Source organism: Pseudorasbora parva, chromosome 2 (assembly GCF_024679245.1).
Source record: "Pseudorasbora parva isolate DD20220531a chromosome 2, ASM2467924v1, whole genome shotgun sequence".
NCBI lineage: Eukaryota > Metazoa > Chordata > Actinopteri > Cypriniformes > Gobionidae > Pseudorasbora > Pseudorasbora parva.
The window spans coordinates 26,551,146-26,577,748 of NC_090173.1; the positions used below are offsets into that span (position 1 = coordinate 26,551,146).

The 26,603-nt window shown below is 37.2% G+C and overlaps 1 protein-coding gene across 5 annotated transcripts in view; it reads left to right on the plus strand.

The window, feature by feature from the left end:
• Positions 1 to 239: 239 nt before the first annotated feature.
• Positions 240 to 26,603, plus strand: part of stat3 (signal transducer and activator of transcription 3 (acute-phase response factor)) — a 39,697-nt gene continuing 13,333 nt past the window's right edge. For 2 of the 5 annotated variants that reach the window (XM_067414008.1, XM_067414037.1), the window contains exons 1-3: positions 20,632 to 20,703; positions 21,705 to 21,838; positions 26,324 to 26,567. In XM_067414008.1, the coding sequence (XP_067270109.1) occupies positions 20,665 to 20,703; positions 21,705 to 21,838; positions 26,324 to 26,567 (417 nt within the window). In that variant the 5' untranslated portion in view covers positions 20,632 to 20,664. Of the gene's footprint in view, positions 437 to 20,630; positions 20,704 to 21,263; positions 21,411 to 21,704; positions 21,839 to 26,323; positions 26,568 to 26,603 lie in introns of those variants that run through there. The other 3 variants (XM_067414017.1, XM_067414046.1, XM_067414027.1) reach the window with 3 other exon arrangements.

Below are 26,603 nucleotides of genomic sequence, written 5' to 3' on the forward strand. Positions count from 1 at the left end.
TAATTCAGATGACTTCCAGCCGCGCTGTTCTAGCAGCTCGCTCTCCCCCCGCCGGGCTGTGATGAACAGCGGCGTGTTGCGAGGGAGGACGCAACAGTCGGAACAGCCTTCCGAGCCAGGGCAATAAACACAGGCGGACTCGAGCGCGTTGCTCTATGACCCGCCTCTTTGCGTCATTCGAGTTCAGTGATTGGACAAAATTCTGATCTCGTTCACGAGAGCGTCAAAGACATGTCAATCAAAGAGAAACTGTGCAGCCTGTTTTCGCATAGACCACTTTAGCTTGCGTGTTTGTAGTGACGGAAAAGTTGAAAATAATTTTTTTAGAATAGCGTTTAATCTCTTGAACGGTAGTTTTTTAAAGTCAGTAACGTGTTGACTACGCTTATTTCGGCGGGGGACGTTTTCTCAGAAACCTTGAGCGACACATAGAGGGGTAAGTTGTCCAGCCACGTCGCTTTTTAAGACCGTGAAGTAACGTGTTTTGACGCAATTGTGTGGATGTTGCTCTGTGAGGATTTTGTACGTCGGTTTCTGTGTCAGATTTTGTTCTGCAGTGCGGCTTTAGCTCGGGTTTATCGATCACAATTTAACCTGCTAAATTGCGTGAACGGGATGCGCTCGTGACGGAAATAATGCACACATTGTTGCATATGAGCCGTTACATTGAGCAAGCAGAGTGTTACTGTAACCGGACAAGACGACAGTAGTTGCTTGGACAACTTCGTTTTACAAACACATATGTTGCATTCCCAAAGTACTTTTCCAAAACCAAGAGTTAAAAGAAACATGAAGTTTTCTGTTTGTATGAATATGTTTTGTAACCTAATGTGAAAGTTTTTTCCCCCACCTGCTTTGCTGTATATCTTCGTTTCTTCAAAAAGGCAGATTCTTGCTTATGGCATGGCACGCTTATAGATGCCATGTTGTCATTTTTTGTCAGTGGAGCGAACCCCTTCATCTCTTCTTCTCAGGGTCAGTAAATAAAGCCTCACCTGTGTGCCTTTCGACATATGGTGCTAATGTGTGCTTATACATGAATACAAAAGGTAAAGTAAGAAATAGATTAAATAAAGTGAGAAAGGGACAGGCCTTAATACTCAGAACCAATATCCACGCTTTACTGGTATGATTGTTATCTTTTATACAGTAGGCCTATTGGAAAACCGCGCTTAAACTTCAGCGTTCATGCTTTAAGGTTTGTTTCTATCAAATGCATGGGTTGGAAGGTTATATGTTTCTCACGCGCCTCTCCAGGGGGATTCCCCCACCTCTGTGCCATGACGTCACCTCTTCCAGTATATGGCCGAGGGAATCCTCGCGTGCGATGGAGATGCGAAGGCATCGTCCTTTGCCTCTAGTTGTCAATGGTCACCGCTTTTTCGCTTCTGACTTTCATGTCGTTTCACGGAGTTTTGCTTTTACTCGCCAAATGAGACCGGTTTCACAAACGAGTATATCTATACGATATCATAGGCTATAAGTGTAATATTTTACTTATTATTTTTATATATGTTAATGTAGGCTACCTTGGTATATAGGCCTAACAGAATCGGAAACAACTTCTTATTCTTTATTATTACTATGTTCTACAGTTTAAAATAACAGTAATTGCAACAAATTACAGTATCACATAAATTAAATAATAGGCTATATGTATGATGTAGTGAAAAAATGTAGTTCTAATCACAACTTATATTTTGTTTTTTTCAAAGTACTTTTCATTTGTACTCACTGGATAATTACTTAAAGGGACAGTTCAACCAAAGATAAATTATATTTTCAAAAGAATATCAGTAACCAAACAATTGGTTACTTCAAAATTATATATTCTGTTTTCAGCAGAAGAAAGAAATGTTTTGGAGTAAATGATGATTTTTGAGTGAACTATCCCTTTAACTAACGTCATGAGGTGCATTTCCTATTTGTGGTGCACATTTGATGTCTGCTTTCTCTGTACTATCTGGCCCCAGGTCACACAAAACATACTGTATATTCAGGCATATGTGTCCAAACTTTTAAATAGTTCCTAAAGGTGTTACCAGTCTGATAATATGATGGCATCACATTCACATAACTCCAAGAGTAGGAGTGTAGTGATATACATTAGTGTCATGATTGCAATAATTAGTGCTCCATATCTACCTTCATCCTTTGTTTCTGTAGTCATGTGCAACTTCCTCTTTTGTTTTCCTGTTTAAAAAGTTAAATACCAGGAAGCACTTACAGTCATGATGATCATAATCACCTTTACAATGAAAAAACAAACTTTGACATTCCCAGAATTGTCTGTTTGACACCTTATCTTAGATTTTTAATTGAATTAACTACAGCATATGTTTCTTATTAGTTTTCTCTGATCAGTTTTTTATTTTATTTTAGTCTAATATAATGTGTATTATCATGATGTTGTTTTGTGTTTGTGTGCTGCACCTTCTATATGTTAGTAGCCTTTTTTTCAGCTTGTGAAAAAAACTAGTGAATAACTTGATGATGTGGCTTTCTCTTTACCACCTGTGTTTGTAAGGTGGTTGTCAACATTATAAAAAAGTGTAAATTTAAGGTCAATACGTATTTCTGTAAGAATAACCTCTAGATTATTGTCTTCATGTGAAGTGTTCAAGTCTATCAGTTGAAATAAGTCAAGGCAAGTAGAAGATATCTCCCTTGCTATGTCAGGCAGTGAGTTCCTCTATCTCTTCTCACTTATAGTGTTCTTCGGAGAAGGGCGTAGAGTTAGTTTTTCCAGGGACACAGACTGCAACACAAGACAACTTGTATGCACATTTTGTTTTTTTCTGGGCCCCTAATGACTCATGAAGATATGTCCTGCCGTGAATGTATTATTAGTAGTAAAATGCCTTTCTAGGGACTTCATTTGGACAACTTTAAAGACGATTTTCTCAATATTCAGGTTTTTTTGCACCCTCAGATTCCAGATTTTTTTTGTATCTCAGCCAAATCCTAACAAACCATACGGCAATGGAAAGCTTATTTATTCACCTTTTATATGTGATTTATAAATCTCAATTTCCAAAAATTGACCTGTAATATGACTGGTTTTGTGGTCCAGGGGCACACACTTTTTTTTGATTGACTCCTTTGCAGCTATATATTTCTGGTAGATCTTATGCTATTTCTGTAGTTTTCTTATTTTGACCCACATATCCAAAAAACTAGTTCTGCATCTGTTGCCATAATGCTTCCAGCATCTGTATTATTTGGTTATACTGTATGTATCTCGGTGATAGGATGTGCTCCCAACATATCTTGCATTGATATTCCTATGTTAGTTTTACAGTAGGTTGAAATAAAAGAGGAGCTTAATTTCATTAGCATCACGTTAGCGACAATCAGCGTGACGGATAGTCCAAACTAATTCTGGGGAAACTGCGGTTAAAGACAAACCTTCACAGTTGAAAATATGTGGGTGGGGTGGTTATTGATTTATAGCAGCTATTGTTGGAAACATTGAGAGATCTGTCAGGCACAGCAGTAGTTTGTTGAACCTGTCAAGATGGAAATGATCCTAAAGAAAAACATGGCAGTTAGCCATACTTGCTGTAATAATCCTTCAGATTGACTCCATATATCTAAATTGGCATATGCATTCTTTTGTTGTTGACAAAATTATATTAGGCTTATCTCTTGTGTTTCTTAAAGGTACTTTTATTTTTGTATTGCCCTGTTCAATATGGTGGAGATGTCATTGCAGTCATCCATGATTCATTTATTTAGAGGTGCACTATGTAGTATTTTTGCAGTAAAATATCCAAGAACCACTAGGCCGGTGTTATATATTTTGTTCAGCGGAGTACTTACAATATCCCAAATGTTTCCAACTATTTCTAAATTGTGAGAAAATTTCCGGGACGTTTCATCATAGCGTTTGAGCGAGTCGCCTGTTAATCGCATCATATCTTTATTCTGCAGAAGCGCTTTTCTCTTAGCAGTGTGAACATGTCACAGAAGCGCTGAGTGTAATTTTAAACACACTTAAATGTATCTAATATGATAAACAGAGTTGCTTTACCTTATAATCATGACCGGAAAAGAGGAAGTGCGTGCGCCCGGCGACTGTGTCCTGTCTTGTCATAATATAAGTCCCGCTACTCGCATGTCGTGTGTTTGTATAACACAGCTCTACAACAGCTCTATAAGGCCATCCTTAAAAATATTTTGGTTTGCAGTAACAGTAAAAATTTTTTAAAAAAGGGTCGGTAGGTAGGTCTATATTTTTTTTTTTCAAATTTTAATACAAAAAAAAATGTACATTTTTGGTGGTGGTGATTACGTAGGTATGAATTTAAACAAATTGGCATATCGTGACATCACTGACTGGGTCTTCAAGCCGTGCCTTCGGGCGCATAGGCTAATTGCAGGCTATATAGACCACAAACAAATTGAAATATTTGTCAAAAACATGTTTATTGCATAAATTTCAGGTGCATTCTTTAAGAAAAGGGTCCAACCACCAGCTAGCTGTCATTGACTCAAAGCTGTCAACCCTCCCTTTTTTTCCGGGTTTTCCGGGTTAGCTCTTTTCCCACTGTCTTCCCGTTTTAGTATTTTCCCGTGATATGTTTCTTATTTTTATGCTCGATTGTGTTAACTCAGAACACGCAACTATCTGTGTCTCTGAAGTGGCTTGCACTTCTTGCCAGACCAACGCATCTGGTGATATAGACTAGTGCATTTGAATATTAAAAAGCAAAAAGTTGTTTTTATGAATTCAATTAATTAAGTAGCTATAACCAGCTATTCAATCAAGAGCAGTGAGTGAGTCCTTATCTTTTGTTTGACAGACAGCAGTAAAGGCTACTGCCCCTTTAAGACCTAATACAGAGATATGCATCGTCTTTCTCAACTGTATAAAGTTCTCTTAAGGGATATAGACTGTCTGATGGATACTCATCAAGATCGACATGTTGACATACTTTTTGTGTGAGTTTATCCGTTCAAACCAAACGCAAGACTTGAAAGAACTCAATATTTGCGCGCTGTGAGACGTGCGCGCGCTGCGCACAGAGACAGATCTTCTCTCACTGCAGAGGGTTCTCATTCGCGTCTTCTGGCGAATATACTGAGTGATGACGGCGAAAATGACTGGTCATACGGCAGCACTCGCATGCATTGAACACAGTTTACAAATATAGACCGTTTTGCCCATGTTTTCTTTTATTATCGCTGTTGTAGTGCACGTGTATCCATCGACAGAACCATACATAAAGCATTATTTTTCAAGTTACAACCAGTCCCGCCGCTCCCACCACGCGCTGCGGTCGAGCAGAACACACGCTACCCATAGCAACGCGTTATGACAACGACATTTCAGACTGACAGAGACAAGATAAACGGCTTTTCCGCCATTTGTTACTGTTTTGTACACGTTGTTATATTAATTATAATTCAAAATCTGTTTTATTCGCCACAATATAGTAATGATAAATGTTGAGAGCGGCACTTTTGATTCATTTTCAAAAAGGGCAGGGGCTCAAACTAAGCCCTCCCTTCTGCAGTGCACTTGCCCGGTGTGTGTAACGTGTCCATGGTCCTGACTCCTGTCACACAATGCGGCGAAATCTCCGACAGGGCTTTAACAGTCTAACGTTACAGTGAATGAGAGTATGAGCCGAGCCGAAACGAACGCACGTGCAGGCCATAGTGTGACATCCGTTAACCATAGTGTAAACATAGATGACGTCACGGGTTTTTATATAAACGAAAGAACGTAGCCTTCGTTTGTATGGCCCAGGCAATTTATACATTTATAATACTTACTAAAATATAATTCATATTATTTTATTACTGTTGTATTAGTTGTTTGAAAAGTAAAAAAAGAAATTGGTCGGTCTTAAAGCCAATTTACAACCGGCAAGTCGGTCGGACTAAAAGGAAAAAAAAATAAAAAATTGAGTCGGCCCTAAATTGACAGGGTCGGTCGGGTTACGGCAAACAAGAATATTTTTAAGGATGGCCTAACACTCGGTCCTGCTCTGCTTTACACTACAGTAACTTTTAATAACCGCATCCATGAATGTGATTTCAGCCCGAGTCCTATTTTCCACCGGCTGTGAGGTGAAGACCACATGTCCCAAGATACTGCGCTCACACTTGGTGTCATCAAACTACACCTTTGTTTAGAATAGGCGCCCTCCAGTAGACGGAAAGTTGCATAGTGCACCTTTAATAAGCAAAAGTATCCAATAATTGGGTTGTAACCAAGAAATGTGCAAAAGTTTTTAATGCAAGAAAAGGGCATAGATGTGTAAATGTACAAGTGTCTCTCTTAAAGGTGTCATGAAGTGGCTTTTATATTTTTTGAAAACTGTTGTCTGAGGTCAACTTATGATGTTTGCATGGTTTTTACATTAAAAAACATCATAGCTAATAAGTAATAGGCTATTTTCTACACTGGTTTTGAGGCTCTCTCCTGAACGCTGGGTTTTGATGGGACTGCCTCTCACGGCTAGGATTGGATAAGATTTACATATTTAATGAGCTTAAGCTCTCCTGTCAGTTCACATGAGGGATTGTTTTTAAAGCGCCCATCTCTAAAACGCAAAGCCCCAGGACTACTATTATAAAACAGACTTTTTACTTGCATAAGTGTGCTGCACCATTCCTGTATATATTCCAATATAGAAGGCAAATCATTGTGTTTTAATCTCAATATGTCTGCAAATCCAGCTCAACCTGAGGCTTGTTTACAAACGATTATGCAGTGAAGGGAAGGGAAAATGCCTGAGTTGGAACTTCATTAAAAGTAAATGAAGTATAACATTCCTAATATTAGGATCAGAAGGAAGCATGCAGTTACTGTGTTCTTCCACAATATCTTGCTATATTCTTCGGCATATTTATTGCTGCTGGCAAGCGATCCGAAAAGCTTCATGAGTCGGTGGGCGGGTTACTGAACTACACGTGCTTACTATTCTGTAGAGGCGTGTTTCGCAACAGATGACAGCAAGATGCGAATATGATCATTTTCTGGGCCTGGTGTCTATAAAAGCTTTTCTTTGACTAACAAGGAAGTTTTCAGCTCTGAAACTTACAGGATAATCTTATATCACCATGAACTTTTATATATCAAAAACTCAAGGGAAAGTTGAATTCTCAATTCATCACCCCTTTAACGTAATGGATGTTCTCCCAGTGTGTTGATCGGCATTTGAGGGTGTTATTTAGATTCTCCGAGCTGTGCTAATGAGAGTTAAAGTTCAGTGGGGTCAGACCTTATTAGGAATAAGTTAATAACCTGAGAAGTTTCCATTCTAACAGACCTTATTACATTCAGCTGCCCTTATTACATTTTAAAGCTTTGGTTGGTTTGTGCCAGATAAGCATAATTTTGTCTGCGATGAAGACTAAGTGCAAGTTGCTTCCAGGTTTTTACACAGCATACAAAATATACACAGTGGCCCTCATTTATCAATCTTGCGTAGAAACGGGCGTATATGTTGGCGTAAGATTATGCTTACACTCATCGCCTGATTTATGAAGCTGTGCGCACCTCTGCAATCCAGGTGTACGCAATACTTGCCCTGGCACCACTTTATATTAGGTGGCCTTAAGTACTATGTACTTACATCGGAAAATAAGTTCAATGTACTTACTGTGTTCTTTAAATTATATTGCAAAACACTTTAGCTGATATTAAGGTGGGATACGGGTAAAGTTAGGGACATGTGTTGTGATGTGGGTTAGGTTTAAGGGAAGTGCCAACTGTGTAATTACAAATGTAATACAGAAATTAATTACAGACGTAATTACATGCTGGTATTTTTTAAAGTGTAAGTACAATGTAAAAACATGTATGTACACAATAAATGCATTGTATCAAATGATTAATTACAATGTTAGTACATAGTAGTTAAGGCCTAACAATGGCACATTTATTGGGGTGTACGATAGTGATGATGATGTGATCACATTAATAAATGACAATTTGTAAGGTTCCTCTTCTTCTTATTTTTATGATTTTTATTATTAAGGACACGTATTGTTATTTAGAAGAAGAATGTTGTTATTATTTATTTTATTATTATTATTTACAAGAAGAAGAATGTCATTTTTATTATTTTGTCAGTCTGAATTATTTTCAGTCCCAGTGCGTGCGAAGCTGCCGGGCCTAACGCTGAACCGTCAGGTAAAGCGCACAGGCTCGCGACTGGAGGAATACATTCCTACAAATCAAACGCTTTGGTAAAGTCACACAAATTAAACATTGAAGTTCATGTTGCACAAAAATAAACACTGAAGTTTATAATCACGATATTGTTGTTGTTGGGTCATAATATAGCATATCTTGTCAGTGCGTTTTGTGGTGTTGGGAATTGTTTTTCTGCGCATTTTCACACTAACTCAAACGTGCGTACACCACCTCCTGAGCTGGCGTAGGATTTGAGCGTGCCGTACGCCAACGTCCATATTGATAAATCTCAAAGTCACCGTGGTTTTGGGTGTACGCCAGGTGTACGCTGGGAATTTGGTGTACGCACTTTTGATAAATGAGGGCCATTGAGTTTATACTGATGATTTTTTGCGCACTTATGTCAAACTGCTGGGTTTGCAAGTTTTTACATTTCTAAAGGCTAGCAGTGTTACAAATTATACAATTAATTTATATTTTGCAATGGAAAACATCAAGATCTATCTATGAGAGATCTTTGACAGTTTCTCAGTCTAGTTTTGTCATTTCCCCCTCTATTTTTGTTCTTTTAGGTGGAATTTTATCTCTTGATTTAACCTATCAATCTCTTGGTAGGTCAGTGTTAAAATGCCTTACTGCACAAGTGGCTATTAACATTTTGATGAAAGTCAGAATATGCCATGATTTTGCAACCTCAAAAGTATATGAAACATCAGACATACTTTTGTTTCATTTTGATCATCATATTTAAGGATCCATGTTTTATTTGCTGTGCCGCAGGTTTGCAGTTTTGCATGCTTCTGTGAAACCGGTGTTTCATTGAAATGCAGGCAGCAGCTGTCAGCTGCTCCTGTTATTTCTTATTTATGTCCTGAGCTTGCTTTTCACCAGACTGCATGAAGACCTTGATTCACTGCTGCTCAAAGGTTGTGTTCATACTGCATGCAGATTAACTTTTTTTGTAAACCTGATGTCAACACATGGCCAAGTCGGACACAGGTCACATACTGAATGGTGAAATATGACTGTTTAGATAGAGGTCAGATTCCTTTAGCTGTTTTACAAACTAACTAAAAGTAATTACATTTGATTTGCTACTAATTGCTTATTTATTTTGGGATATTTAAAATATTAGGACCATATTGCATAATTGCAGATGCAATTAGATGCAGTTTCATTCTACATGAAGTTTTCAGATTAGTTATATATACCATGCAAAATTGTTATGAACCAGGAACTTTTGATTAAAAAAAAAAAAAAAAAAAAAAAAAAAAAAGTGATAAACAACAGCCAGACTAACATTCAGGAGAAATTAAAAGGGAAATTGGATTAAAGTTGATAGAGCCCAACAGTAAGGGTGGTCTGAATTAGAAAGAATGAGAGTATTTTAGGCTAGTTGACTAAACAATCACTTGAAGTGATCTGGTACAACCTTTTTTTTATGCCTTGCAAAATGAAACGTTTGGTTTTCTGTGTTGAATTTTACATCACGGTTGCAAATTTGCAAATGATTTGTCAGCAAGATAATGTTATCTAACTAGCAAACATAGACAATGTTTTGTTAAAATTACAAAATCAACTTGCTTTTGAAAGCATCAGTAAGATTTTTTTTTAGATAGAAACCAATTAGTAATGTTTTGTATACCATTGTTTTCCAGCAAAAATACTTTTGGTGGATTTATGATGTTACATTATATGGTGTAACGGATCACAAACTCACGGATCATGAGTTTGGATCATATTATTTCCTTTCCATTTATTACATGAAAAATGTTGGTGTTAACATAACCTATATGCGTTAAAGGTTAACAATAGGGCTGGGATAAACGATTATTTTTTAAACGATTAATCTAGCGATTATTTTTCCGATGCATCGATTAATCTAACGATTAATTTTTCCTGTCCGATTCGGTTACGATTCGATTCGATTACCGATTATCTCCCCATTAATTGCCTAATAGCAATTTATACATGTTGATTTAATTATCTGAATGAAAAAACGAATTCCTTAACATTGCAATATATGTTTATTGCTCTTAAAATTCCAAAGTAAGACTATACAAGAGCAATGCATTCAATAAAACCTTGAAAACATAAAGTAGGCTACACACACACACACACACACACACACACACACACACACACACACACACACACACACACACACACACACACACACACACACACACACACACACACACACACACACACACACACACAAATAAATAAGTATTAACCTACAACAAAGAAACATATTATACGATTTTTCTATGTATGCAACTCAGCCTACAAGCTATGCCCATCGATTAAATATCAACAAGTTGGTTAATCAAATCCGGGGACACACTGCAAGCGTGAGCGTCTCGGCTGCGTGGCGTGTCCGTTTTTGTTTCGGCTCACATGTTAACAGGTTGGAGTTTGCACACTGCCTGTGACGCGCGGAAAACGCCTGCATGCTGGAAATAGAAGAGCGCCTATTTTTCACGTGTGTTGGGAGCGTCTCCGGGCAAAATAGAATAGGAAAAGATGTTTATATATCATTTTGACACGAATACATATTATTAAATTACATTTTCATGTTTGAAAGTCTGTAGGTTTACATAAATGCAGATATAGGCCTAATTGTAATAATAAAAAACGTCAATTATCGATTTTGAAATATTGCAACTGTCAATACAGAACGAAATATTCTGTAGCCTATTTTGCCGTCAATACCATAGATATGTGGCTACTCCCGACGTTTTCTTTGCTGTATCAGTAGGCTATTTATGTTTAACATTAGGAATAGGGCTTCCCTCCGCATCAATAGCAGCAGCAGCGCCGCGTCAGACACGCTTCTATAGTGTCCAAAGGCAGAGAAAACGCCACGCAGCCCCGTGGCTGATCCGCAACAGAAACGCCACGCGCATCCGCGGCATGACAGTGAAAAAAGTTACATGTAGAGTGCATTACGGGCGCCAATATTCCGTTTAAAACCGGAATAGTCCTGGGATGAAACTGCTCACTTAGAGGATGGATACCCTCGGTCACATCAGCGCGATTAGACATTGAACATTTTAAATTTAAAACAGCTTATTATGTAGGTAACGTAGCCAATGTGTCCGATGCTTTCACTTGATGCAAACGTTTGTTTTTGTGATTAAAATACATCAAATATTACCAAAACATCTGTCTTCCTGTGTGCAGAAATTTGTTTATGTAGCCGTGACAACAAAACGCGTGCGCGCATGCCTGTGATGCTCCGTGCGCACCGCACGCCAACCCCATAGACTGTGGCCAACCCGCAAGCCTTGCACTTCTGAAAGTCTGAGGAGCCACTCGTGTTGCTACCATAGATATACATAATAAATAATATACTTAATTACATAATATACTTTATTATGTACATCTATGGTTGCTACTACTCTCCGGCGCCGCCATCTTTATTTTGAGTCTGACGAATCGACGCGCATATTTTGCGTCGACGTATTTTTAGCGTCGACGTCATCGGTGACGTCGACGCGTTGTCCCAGCCCTAGTTAACAAGGAATTTTTGTTGTTAACAAAAATAACCTATATGGTTTTAACAAAAATAAAATAAATAACCAGCTGAATAAATCAAATTTCACTCGAACACGAGACGTGACAATGGACCTGATCTTATAAAGACATTTTTTCCCCCCAAAAGATTATGTCCACATTCTCAGCAGAAAGAGTGGGCCTACATCTCACGTCTGTTTCACACCTACAATAGACAAAAACAGCCAACTCTCTTCTTTTCTTTAGTTTTTACTTTTTGTTTGCTCTCCATTGTTTCTCGTTTACCTAAATGCCGTTTTCCTTGCTTTAACAAAGGCAAAAAACCATGTGTGACTTTGAAACTGAGTAGACTTTACATATGCGTCTGTGATGGAATTAGACAACTAGATCTTCGCAATGTTTGTTTTAATGCGGACAATGCGCTGCCACTTTAATTCAGCGCGTGCAGCACAGCAAAAAATAGACTGCGGAAAAGATCGCTGACCTGCTGTAGTGTAGTTTAGCCTACTGGAACGAACTGACGGACCGAAACCACGTGCAGTGTGAAAGCTGTAATCCGTTTACATAGGTACGGAAACAAAATATGCACTGCAGACGGAGTATGTATGAAACGGACATCAGCATGTGTCATTTCAGATGCGTAGCAATAATCCTGAAGCCAAAAGGCTCTCATACATGTGATCTGAATGATGCGGGAGGCTTTTCAATCTCTTCTGCTCCTCCGTTAGCCATTGTTGATTAACATGCTCTGTTTTCATGTGAACACATGCTGTGCAGTTTCGAGTTTAAAATGAGAACAAAAATCTCTCATCCACCTGCGATGGATTGGAATATTATTTTTTTCTTATTACGTGGATTGGTGGATAAGCACAAACCGTGCAACACACACCAAGTACGTTACAGGCAGCATGATCAAAACTTCCATGATTGTAATTTTCCTTCATATATCAAGTCAAGAGAGTGAACCATTGAATAAATATAATCCATTGAATAAAAGTATTGTTTATCATGCTGCTAAGAGGAAGGACACTAAATTACACACTGCAAAGTTTTGGAAGTGATGTCATCATATAAAGTGTTTCTCTCTCAAAATTGCAATTGACAGTTATAACAAGCACGGGACAAAAATATGGCATGTCAAAATAGATACGCGATGTAAATACAGAATCATAGATTTAAAAAACAAACAAGCAAAAACATTTGTATATATATATATATATATATATATATATATATATATATATATATATATATACACAAATATAATTATATATATATATAAACATTAAAATATTGTATTTAGTAAACTTTATACTAAAGTTCAGGTCAATTTTTGGCAGCATTTTGTAAATTGTTTCAATGGCAGACAGTGATGCATGTGCAACAATAATGTGCATTCTGATCTACTGGCATAATATATCTTATTCTTAATCATAATGTAGTTTTTTATTAATATTGAAGGCTCTATGATTAATATGTAGCTCTGTTTGACACATTTTGGATTGGGGGTCCCCGTTCCATGTCTCTATCGCCTAAGGGGTCCTTACCCTGAAAAACGTTGAAAACCTTGTAATCTCGTTGTAATGTAATCTCACCCTGTCCTGTCTGCAAATCAGGAGCTACTTTTGTTTAAAAGGCAGTCTGGTGTAAAACGATTCACACAAATAAATACAAATCTAGGGTATGTTCACACTTGCACAGTTTGCTTGGCTTGTTTGGTCTAGACTAAAAAACAACAACATTCTGTCCTGGTCAGCTTAGCGTTCACATGGCATTTTAACACACAATCTTAAGATACCAAATAGGGCTGTGAAATATATCGAAATATATATTATCGAAATATCGCAAATGTACATAACGCAATATGCATATCGCAATGGCATGCAATATCTGATGATTTTAATAGGCTACTTCAACATTGTGAATATACACACACAGTTATGTCAAAACGGCTGTCTTGATGAGTATTCATATAAACACAGTCAGTTATGCTTTAAGTGAACGATATCAGTTGGGGAAAGAATTCGAATGCGTGTCAATAGGATCTGTGCATTAGCTCTTAAAGTGACAGGCGGCTAATACAGTAAACCTGCCGCTGTCAGTCAAACAAGAGAAGAAAAAATCACTGTGCTCTTGGCTGAATAACCTTTGTAGCTTTATTATGTATCAGTGTATATTTAATTCATGTGAGGGCTGTTTTTACTGTTTTTAATAACAAAGATATATTAAAGGAATAATCGAACACCCTTAGTTCAGGTGTCTTTGTTTACCTGGATGTTCTTGATGTTCAGTTTTAGGTTGACATAACTATATATTACCAAGTCAAGGAAAGAGTTTTTGGCATTACATTTTTGTTTTGTTTACATTGATGTTAAAATAATGTTGTCAGATTTGTGACATTCATTTTGCTAAAACACTGCTGGTCACTTTCAAAAATTGTATCAGTGCTCTCTTTTCCCAGAAAGGAAAATGATGAAAAATTCATTTGATTTTTCATTTGAAAATTATTTTTTTTATGCGAAACACATAAATGGTATCATTCTCAGTTTTTAAATAATTTTGTTTAAAATATTATTTAAATAGATATGTTTACAATCTGATTAGTCAGCTTTTATTACTTATATTTCACAATGAAACATACTAACTAGGGGTGTAACGGTACACAAAACTGACGATTTGGTGCGTACCTCAGTTTTAAAGACACCAGTTTGGTACAGGTTCGGTACAGCAGTTTAAAAAAATTACTCTTACTTTTGGGAGGATAAACACGATACAGAAAGAGAAGCGATGGGTCGTTGCCAGTTGATCACGCCTCTTGTGTTTTGATTGGTTGAAGGACTATCCAATTGTGTACAGAGTCATTTGAATAAAGCTCATTTATCACGCTTCTTGTGCAGTAAAAAATACAGAGCAGGCTCCCCAGACCAATGTTCAATCTGAAATTGAGCTTGGTCTGGTGAAATCCAGACAAGGAATACAAGTGTTATTGCTTATCTGTCTTCCTTTGACTGTTTTAAAATATGATCCTGTGCTGAGTGTTTCAGTAAATTCAGACGTGGGATTTTATTGTAATAACAAAAAATCTCTCATACAGTGGAACCAGCAGAAAATGCTACTTAATTTAAATGCGTTTCTTCACATATACCCCAAAAGTTTGAATGAGTGTGTTGTAGAAGGCAGGAGGTGTAGGAGGTGAGAGACATTGTTAAAGACAGAGAACGACAGATCAAAACTAAGATCACTCCTTCCTCAACTTTCAAGGAAATGGAATGGAGGCTAAGTTCAAAGCCAGGTCTGAATATTGGCCTCGTCTGTGAGTGTCACATCCTTTGATCGTGGCTGATTGGGAGCCCTTCATTTGCCGTTAGTGATTGCACTCACTGTGCACGCTCACTCTTGCTTGTATCCAAGGTAAATCATCACCACTGTCATTCCTTACAGTGTTTTGTTGAACTAAAGATGTCGTCGTCGTCGGCTAAATTGTATGCACAGATTATTTTACTTGACCAAAACCTTATATGAGTAATTTATTTAACGATGGCAATATATATCATGCATGTATTTGCTGAAAATTTGCTATGTCATTTTAATTTAATGAGTTTATTTGCCCATAAAATCTTAAGATATTTAGGTTAAACTTATTTGGCTTGCTGTCTACTGATGAGGGTCTCGATGACGCAGCTTCAACTCGAGCTGTGAGTGACTAAATGATTATGTAGGGCAAAGTACCTAAGATAAAAGGTGGAGTTTGGGGAGACATCTGAGACTGAGGAGAGGTAAGCAGCTGTTTAAATACCCTGGCTTTTGGCTGTTTATTGGAAGATTAGATGGGCTCACCTCACTCCTCCCTAAATTACATTTATAACTTCACTTTAGTTTAGATACAAATGAAACAAACAGTGCTTTAAGTTTTTCATTCAGGTCTGTATTGGCTAACAACCTTCTACACATTCGTATAAATGCTACATTTCATTCAGTAGAGAGCAGTAAGTGACTTACTCATTTTCTTTTGTTGTTTGATTAACATTGACACAGATAGCAGCAGGTATATTCGGCCGCTGTCACTTGGAGACCTAATGCACAGATCCAGTTCACTGATGCAAAATTCTGTTTTCTCCCATCTCTTTATGTTCACCAAGGACATACTGTAAATCACTGGGTTTACGTGAATTCTCATCAAGCTCCTCATTTTGACATATTTTTTGTGTATTATTTGTGTATGCTCCCAAAGCGCCGAAGTTCACTTTGCTTGTCCTTATTGCACTCGGAGGGGGAACAGAAAGCCGTGTGAGGAACTGGGCAAGTTTTCTTTTGCACTTTTAATAACTCTTTTTAAAACCAAGCACAAGTTTTACAAAACGCATTCTCTTTTGTTAAAACTGATTTTAAGGAGGGGCAATATGGAATTCCAAAGCTGACTAAATTATAAGTAAATAAATACATAAATATACAAAGAAATGTAAAAATATAAAAATAAATGAGTATTTATACTTTTATTTCCTTATTTATGTATAATTGTATTTTTTTCCACATTTATTATTGTAGACATGTATTTATTTCTACATGTATTTTTTCTCTGTATGCTAATGAGGGGGTGTGTTTTAACTCAGACATAGAAATCGAGCTCAGAGTGGCAGTGACACCTTGTGGTTTGAAAGCGGCAACCAGAATTATTCAAGTACGTCTTTATCAAACAAACACAATGATTTATTTCTCATCCACCCGTGATTGATTGGACTATTATATTTGTATTACATATAGCCTGCACGATTGATTTATTTCTCATCCACCCGCGATTGATTGGACTATTATATTTGTATTACATAGCCTGCACGATCGTTCGATATAAGCACGAACCTTTGCACCCTTCAAATGTCAAGTCAAGAGAGAGAGAATAGCAGAACAAGAAAGGAATATTACGAGATTCATCTGCCCTTGAATCAGGATGTTGGGCTTTGTGAGCCCTGGCCCATACGTGTCTGAGTCCAGTGTGCTAAAGCTTAGGTATGTTCTGTTAGACACGCACAAATAAGAAAAACGATCTATAACAATGCAATACTATTACATATAAAGACATGTTTTACTCACATAAGTGTGTCGCACCATTCCTCCTGTCAGATCCAATACAGAAGAAACAGAGTTGTGTTTTAATCTCAATATGTCTACAAATCCAGCGCCACATGAGATTTGTTTCCAAACGATCCGAAAAATGACCATGTCTTCCTCACATGAGCTGGAACTTCATTAAAAATAAAGTTCAACCACACATGCCTAATATTATGATCTAAAGGAAGCTTATGCAGCGACTGTTCTTCCACATCCAGGAATAGCGCAATATCTTTCTATATTCTTCGGCATGTTTATTGCTGCTGGCTAGCGTGATCCGAACGGCTCCATGAGTTGGTGGGAGGGGCTACTGAACTACACGTGCTTATTATTCTGTAGAGGCGTGTTTCGTCAGTCGATGACGGCAAGATGCGAACACAATTGTTTTCTAGGCCTGGTGTCTATAAAAACTTTTCTTTGACTAACAAGGAAGTTTTCAGCTATGAAACTTACAGGATAATCTTATATTACCATGAACTTTTATATATCAAAAGCTCAATGGAAACTCTTTTTTCCGAACATGACCGTAAAACAATGTTCAGGATGTTCTTAAATGTCTTGAATGACAGAAACCGCATCCTCAGCTTGATTGTTATGTCTGAGGTAAAACTTTCCTCATTAGCATATAGAGAAAGAAATGTAGAAATAAATACATATGTACATAAATAAATGTGAAAATGAATAACTTTTGAAATAAAAAATTGTATAATTGTGGAGAAAAAACAATTATACATATCTAGTGAAATAAAAATATAAAATAATAATTTAATAAAAACTTATTTTACTTTATTTATTTATTTATAATTATGTCAGTTTTGGAATTCCATAGAGCAAAAGCGAATCACTGTAAAGGAAAGGAATGTGGCACAATATTTTTATCTGGATGGTCATATTTCCATAATTCCAAAATCGAAACTCAACTTTAATTTAACACAGCCTTACAAAATACTCACAAAATCTGCAAGTGTAGCCAGTGCGGTCAACCAGGAAGTTGTTTGACATAACAGGAAGTTCTTTTCTATATATATGAAAATATATTTAATACACATTTACACCTCTAGACCCCAGGCTATTGATCTCAATAGCTGGACTTGAATGAACCTTCTGTGGTTTCAGGGTTGTTTGCATACTCCTTTTTTATGGTAACTCATTTGAGAGCTGAAATATAAACTTCCTCCAAACTTTCCCTCGACTCCCTTCTCCGAGCCTATTGTTCTCCTTCAGCTCTCTGTCAGGGCTGCTGGATATTTCTGACAGAACTTTTTACAACCTCAAAACGTTTGCTGATCTTCAGCTCACTATGACTCATCCTCTTTTGTCTATGACATTTTGTCTTTGCACTTTGAGCCACAAACCCAGCCAACATCATTAAAGAACACACTAGCTACGAGAAAAGCATCTAGTTACTCAGCACATCACGGAAGGAAGGCTAACCAAAATTGAGCACCAGGTTATTGTTCTGAGCCTCTTCGTGGTTGTGTAAGTAATCAGCAGACATTAAGGTTGCAATGTGAGAACTGATAAATGCAGGAACAAAGAGCATTGTGAATATGCACTTATCTAAAGTCATATGACTGCTGTTTTTTTCATGATATGATTTGGATCACCACTAATATTCCTGGGAATTTTTCTTATTATGGTTCTTGGGAGTATTGTCTAATGTCTTAACTGTAAACTGAGAACGGATAACAGATGGTCAGAGATAACTGAATCTTCCCTCTGGGAGCAGATATATCCTAAGCTTTGTTGCTTCCTCCTCAAAAGTTCCCGGAAATATGATCCAATGTGATGTGTACCGTCTCATATGCAGTGTTCCTGAAAATCAGGGATGCCTTTTGTGACAAAGCAGTTATGTAATCATTAATTTCGGTTTTAAAACAGTTTGGGAGCTTTATATTAGCTGTTTCTTCTTCTGAATGTTTACCCATGTGTTTTTTTGTTTTGTTTTGTTTTTACCTGCTCTGCACAAAGAAGTGATACTTATAATAAGCGTGCATATGGTGGTATATAATTCAAAACATTTAATTGTAATATATACCGGTAATATTAATACATTTTATTTATAGAGTGCCACTCAGTCATTTTTTAAATTTTGCCAAAGCCAAAACCTGTTAACCAGCTAGATCAGATAATTCAGGATAAAATTCAGCAGACTTTGTAATAGTTTAGAAAACACCTCAGGAAACCAAATGTTCGTTTACAAGGCATAAAAATGAATGTACAGTATGAATGAAGGTTAAGTTTTCTGTAGCAATTTAGAACTGACCTAAAAAGGACAAGTGACAGTTCTGTCAACTAGCCCGATCATACACCCGATGCAATGTGGCGCTAGGCGTTTTTTTTTGCTAGTTTCAGCCCGACGCAGTTATCATTTTTCATATCCTGCGCCACGATGATTAAATGGCAAATGCATTTTTGCGCCCATGAGTGTGCTGGTCTGAAAACGAGGTGTACTTCTGGCACATTGTTGGCGAGTTGCTATTTTGAGGCAACTGAAAATGTCTGCTTTTTTTATTTAATTTTTTTTCATTAAAGTTAAGGGCGTATTGGTAATATGCACCTATAGGCGGGTTCACAATGTACACTCTGCTTATTATACACATGGGGGGGTGAGTAAATTATCAGGAAATTTTCATTTTGAAGTGATTTAACCCTTTAAAAGTTCTCTCTCACTCACGCCATTGCAGATTCGCAATTTACATGGCGGACTGATCCTTTAAAGTGAACTAATCCTTTAAAGGAATTGGGAGATGAGACTCTGGCTGGTTGGTTGTACGTTACACCCAAACACTCATTACTCATTAAGAGAAAAGGGACAACCTTAGACCATACACCAAACACCGGGTGCATCAACCATTTTTCCCACCGTTAAACTAGCAAACGTGAAATGCACTTGTGCCATGTGCTTTAGACCATGCGCCTAGATCATAAAAATAGGGCTCTCCATCTTAATGGAGTCCTGCCTCAGTGTCCAGGGCACAGCAAAGTCATCTGATGTTCATGTACTAGAATCGAGAACCAAGATTTCTGGTTTTGTCTTCTGTTTGTACGTGTTCTTAATGTGACACATCATTGTTAATTGGTCTGTTCAATGCCTAATTTGTGTATTCCTATACACCTAATTCCAAGTCCAACCCTCCTCTTTAGCTTCACCTTTGTATGAATAAAGTAGTTCACTTCCCTGTTGCGCACACAGCAGGTAGACATGGCGAGCAAAGTTGCAGTTTGTTTTGTGGATAACAATATGAGTTTGCTTTAGTTCAGTTATGATTTAGACTTATTTACCCTTTTTGTTATAAGGTATATATTCTCTTTAGTAATTTATATTAAAGATATACTCTAAAGAATTAGTTATGTGATAGATAAATTAATTAAAATAAATTGTATACATTAAAAATGTTGCTGTAATGGCAAATAAAAAAATCTATTCGAATTTGAAGCTTGTGACATAGAATGCCCACATCAAATGAATCACTTTATTTAGCATCATGTAAACACTACGCTCAGATTCACCGATCAGAATGAATTCATTCAGATTGAAAGAAAAGGTGTGCATGTAAACGCAGCGACTGTGATTATTGAGATCTATCGAATGACATGATAGTGAGACTAGTGTTTTGTAATTTTTAACTTCATAGTTTAATGATTGTTCATATAGTAAAATGACCTTATAATGGTCATAAATGCTTCTGGTAACCTAGAGAATCATAAATTAGTCTATCCAACCATATCCAACTATATTGCAAATTCAGTGGATTAGTTGACCTAGATAGCGATGCTTTCAACATATCTAAGTCCAAGTCCAGCCCTCCACCTCATACACTTATAGTTTCACCTGTGTATGAATAAAGTAGTTCACTTCCCTGTTGGGCACACAGCAGGTAGACATGGCGAGCAAAGTTGCAGTTCGTTTTGTGGATGACAATGTGAGTTTGTTTTATTTCAGTTATGATTTAGACTTATTTACCCTTTTTTGTTATACGTTTAATAGTCTCTTTAGTAATTTATATTAAACATACTGTATAAAGAATGAGTTTATGTAATATATACACTAATTATGAATAAACTGTGTACATTTTAACATTTGATTAGAATGTATTTATTATTTATCATTTATTAAATATATAGATGTAATTTAAGGTTGGTGTTTTATATACTTAATGTAAATGATGAATTTAAGATACAGGTCTTGTTAGGCTAATTTACAGCTCAGTGTTTAAATGAGGTTAGTCAAAAGAGAAGTGAAATAAAGAAAATCTTGCATGAGGTCTTTTTCGAGCTCGGACTTGAGGATGCATTTCCCTTTTCTTGTGTCCTTTTTCACTCTATCCTTCAGTTTGCAAACCTGAGAGATAAAGAAAGAGTGTTGTGTGCCAGCACTGGTCTTTTTTAGTCTGTTTGTCAGCACAAACCTCTTGCATGTGGGTGTGGATGTGGTAAACTGTCGAATGTGTGTTCCACAGTATACTGAGGTAATGAAGAGAGAACGGCGTCCGTAGGCTTTTGAGGTTTTCCTCTTTGAACGGATGCTCTTGCTGCTTTACGATCAACAGCCACTGATTTCTGTGGCCTTGACACGCTGGTAACAGGCACCCTTCGCTTCCTTGACATCTCTGGTGTTGTTCTGTTGTTGGTAAGACTGGGTCGCTAGCAAAAACTCGTCCAAACATTTGTCTACTAGGTATTCTTTTTGTGAATTTAACTGCATATAGAAAGAGTTTTCAATACTGCAGACCATAATATTATGTGCTATTTATGTCTGTTTTCAACAGTTGAGGTACTTTCACTTTCTCAGTTCGCCTTTGTTTTGAACGGTTTATGAGGAAGCAACAAGGGGGGAAAATCTTAACAAGCTGAACGGACCAGTTTTGTTTGTCTTCTTTGTGTCAAACGAGTTCACAGTTCCCTCTCTCTTTCTGTCCTGCAGGTCAACATGGCCCAGTGGAATCAGTTACAGCAGTTGGAGACACGTTATCTGGAGCAGCTGTATCACCTCTACAGTGACAGCTTCCCCATGGAGCTGCGGCAGTTCCTGGCCCCCTGGATTGAGAGCCAGGACTGGTGAGTTGCCAGCAGTAGACAGGATATGATATAAGAGATAAGGTTTAACATTTGTTTTCATTGTTTTTGTGTATTTTTAAAGTTGTGATGAAACTGAAAAAGCAACAGTTTTTTTCTTCCGTGTTGTCAGTGACATCTGAGTGTAATGAATTAGCAAAAACGGAACAAAAAAAAGATTTTGATGGGGATGGGAATATTAATTTGATTTTTGAGAAGTGAGCGTTACACTCAAAAATTAAAGCGGAGGGGTCTGCAGATCAGGATGAGACATTTAGATTACATCATGAGGTCAAATAAAATGTAGAGTGATTTTAAAGCCATTTAAATAATTTTAATCAGTTGCTCACACTCCTAAATATCGTGTTTGGAAGTGCACTTTGTGATAATACGAATTTAAGTATCTGTTTTAGATTTGCTGAGCATATTTCCTGACATAACATCCCATGAAAAATTGAGAACTACAGTCTAACTAACTGTACACTGCATTCCAGATTATCATTAGGGCTGGGTATCGATAAAGATGTCTCAATATGATTCGATTACAATACACAAGAAGGCTTAGATTTTGATTCGATTTAATGAATTCAATGATTCAATTTTCACAAGAATTAATAAAATAGTTATCGTTTTTCTTGTTTTTGACCCATATATCCTTGTTTTGTAATAGAGAAGGTTATGACACCAAAATAGTTTTTAATTAAATATAAAAATAAATAAAAAAAACATTCAATTCTGATTTATAAATCCTGCTTATGCCTATCTCTGGCCCCGTTTAGGATATGTCTACTGGAGTTTACATTCAGCATTCTTCCTTTGTTACTTTTTATCTTAAGTTGTCACCCTTGAGTATTGTGTCAACAACCTTAAGAAAGCCCATTGGATGCCTATAAAATACAATGTAAAGCTCCCTTAGTTCGACTTTGATGACTGCAGGGCCAAACAGCATGGTTTTTAATAAAGAATCCTGCTGAAGATACACCCGAGCCAACTGTTCTTCACTTCTGAGTTTTCTACAACTTCCTTATTCTCAGAATGTTGGTCATCTGTGGTGATGTCACGCCTCTGCCCGTAAAGTGATTCTGGAATGTCTTCTGTGAAAACCATGAACCAGTGCCATTTTTGTTCTCAGAGTTTTCTCACAGCATCAGCGTGAATGGCTTCTTTATGATTCTGTTGTTCTGTGTCTATAAAAGGTCACACTGAAATGACCAGTGTCCGTTTTCATCTCCCCATTAGTCTCTCTATCATACCCTATATCTTTAAATAGAGAGTAAAGATAGTAAAGAAACTTGTGTCAGTGTATTTAAGGTACTGAACTAGTGTATTATCCCTTACCCTTTTTCAATACCTCTAAGCAATCCACAGGGACAGTTGTCTGGCTATCACCATACCAAGCTCAATTTCAGATTGAACATTGGTCTGGGGAGTCTGCTCTGTATTTTTTACTGCACAAGAAGCGTGATAAATGAGCTTTATTCAAATGACTCTGTACACAATTGGATAGTCCTTCAACCAATCAAACCACAAGAGGCGTGATCAACTGGCAACGACCCATCACTTCTTTATCCGTCATCATGTTAAATCTGCCAGGTGGATAAGCCAGTCTGTGATTGGTTCCCCTCAAAAGTGTAACAGAAGCAGAAGAATGTACTTTATCTGCAGCCTACAAGAATGTAGGCTTCCAGACTGAGCTGCAGGGCAAAATCAAATTACCCAGTCTACAGGGACAGCATTGCACTTAGAGAACCTTTGAGTTGTGGTATATTAAGTGTCAGTGATATGATGTATCCCTTCAAAGTCACCTTGAAATCAAAATTGACTATTCTTTTTTTAATGGATTATTGCAGTGTTTATTATAAATTATTTATCTCTGCGCATCATTTAAAAAAAATTCACGTGCCTTTGTAGTCTTTAATCAACATAACTTTCCCTCCCCCTCCAGTCTCTTCTCTGATGATGCTTTTCATAATACAATAAAACTAGTAAGTTGGTATGAGCCACCACAGTCTAGCCTAGAAATCTAAACGCACTCATAGCGGCAGCAAATTTAATTTGCAGCGAGTGTCGTCAATTCTCCATAGACTTGTAAGCTGGAAAAACCAAACTCTGGTCAGGCCAATCACATCGTGTAAAGAGTCGGTGGGCGGGGTTTAATATGATGGCGGCAGAGTTGCGGCGGTTCCGCGTGCTACTTGTAAACAAAGAAGTTGGGGAATGAATCAGCTTTGGCCGATTCTGGAAGATTTGGAGTTCTTTTCTCTGAGAAAAGAACAAAGAACGGCGCTGAAGTCATTCTTAAGAAGGGAAGATGTGTTCAGAGTTTTGCCGACCGGATACGGCGAAAGTTTAATTTGTCAACTAGCTCGGCTTCACCTTCGTTGCTCTGGTTGGTGTAGCGCTATCCTATCGCGTGCAGAGGGAGTTTGAAAGACAACCGTTTATCCCGCCCCTCGGACTGAGCCCTGTCAATGGTGAGTTTCCAGACCAAAGATCTTGATGTGGGTCTGGCTTGTCAGGCTAACCACAGTCCTCACAAATGTAGAAAATATCATAAAGTGGTATTGTGGGTTAAGATTATGGAAACTACAGTTACCATGGTAAATGGTGCGTCCCACCTAACACAGAACTTATTAATGTAATTTATTGGTACTTTTTGGTCATTTCATGAATTACTAAATGATGATGCAACTATGATGTTGCATGGTTGTAATTTTATTTGCTCTAAAATTAAGTGATATTCAGCATGTGCCTATTTGTGAGTTCACATGTAGAGCAAGTTATACTGTATAGCAGGACAGGAAAGATTAAGAATAATTAGAATAATTATTATGACATATAGCCTGATAACATTTAATCTTACCACATACACTGAATCAGGGCAATGCGTTTTTCTCAGGCACACTTTACTTATAAACTGCATGTTACAGAAGACTCAACTGCATTTAAGCACATCAAAAAAACACTGTTGTTGTTTCTTTGACTAGCGACTAGATTTCACAACCCACTCAAACCTGTCACACTCCAGTTAGGAAGCGCTGCTTTAATGCATAGTGCTTTTTATTTTAATAGATTAATAATGTTGTCTCTTTCTTTTTTGGAAAATTTCAGTGCTTTTAGTTGGAGTCCAACCATAGTCAAAGTAATTGTCCTTCACATGGCCATCTCATGCACTCTATTTCTTTAGTTATTGAAGTAAACACACAACAACACAAATAGCCCTCGGCATGTTAATGGCATTACTGGCAGTGTCGTAGAACTTTCTGAATAGATTGTTTTTTTGATTAGACAAAAGGGCAAACTTTAGTAGTATAATGAAGGAAGTAATTTATTTATAAAAACACATTATAGCTTCAGGTCAAAGACTGGTGGTGATTTGTTCTGCTTGTAAACCAACCGTATTAGATAAACAGTTCTCACGCGTTAAGTGATCTCATTCAATTTGTAGTTGTAAAAGAGCAGCTAAAGAGTGTGGCAAATATGTGGCTGGGTGGTATGATGGTACATTTGACGCTTGAGAAAATAGATTTTGATGTATCTTTTATACCAGAATAGACGGATACATGTTTTATGTTATTTAAATGAGATTAATGAAATATAAAACAAATAATCTGACTTGTATGAATAATTTTACCCGTTTTAGTTTGTGAAAGTCAGGAGGGAAAAAATTAAGTAAAGCAACTCCCATTTTAATTATTTAATTTACCGGATAAAAAAATAACAACACATTACCACATGGCTATTTAATAGATATCTAGTTGATCAAATTTCCAGCAAATAACTGCATCACAACATATACAAATAGCTTAAAATCAAATGATATATAAAATATAATGATATGATATTGTCATATTGTTTATCTTAGGCACCTTACTGAATATTATTATTCAGGCAAATGATAAATTGGCAAAATGTACAGCAACTGAACAAGCTTTTAGACATTTTATATCTATATCTGCTCAGCAAAAGTATTGCTTTTTTGTTTGTAGGATATTATCCTCATGATTTTTTTTAATCCCTTGCTATTGCTAATGCGTAATGGATAGAGTGATGACGTGTTTCTTTTCTGCTGGATGAGGTCGGTAGTTTGGAATTTTTGCTGAGTAACAGCAGAGCAAGTGAGATCATGTGTCTGATGATGATGGCAAGCTACACAGGACTTTCAAAACACTCACTATTCTGAATAAAGCTTTGGTTAGCATCGGATTGTAATGATATATAAATATACATTAAAGCCGTATTGGCCGTCCACTAACCAAAACCCTAGTATGAAGTTGTACATGCTTCAAAAGACTTACTTTTGCGATGGGTTATCAAGCAGAAATAATACCCAAGCTTTGTTTTTGTTTTTATTTACTGGAACATACCGTACTGTATAATGTTGCTTGTTCTATAGATAATGGCACGTCTAATTATTAAGTGCATAAATGGAATGGAGGAAGCTGTGCATTACCGATCACATGAGCTGTTTTCTCCTGTCCGCCACAGGGCGTATGCAGCCAACAAGGAGTCTCACGCAACGCTTGTATTCCATAACCTGCTGGGTGAGATTGATCAGCAATACAGCCGCTTCCTGCAGGAGAACAACGTGCTGTACCAACACAACCTGCGGCGCATCAAACAGCACCTGCAGAGCAAGTATCTGGAAAAGCCCATGGAGATCGCCCGCATCGTGGCCCGCTGCCTGTGGGAAGAGCAGCGTTTGCTCCAGACAGCCACCACTGTGCAGCAGGTAGACACATGCACACTTACTTACATTTACTCATGG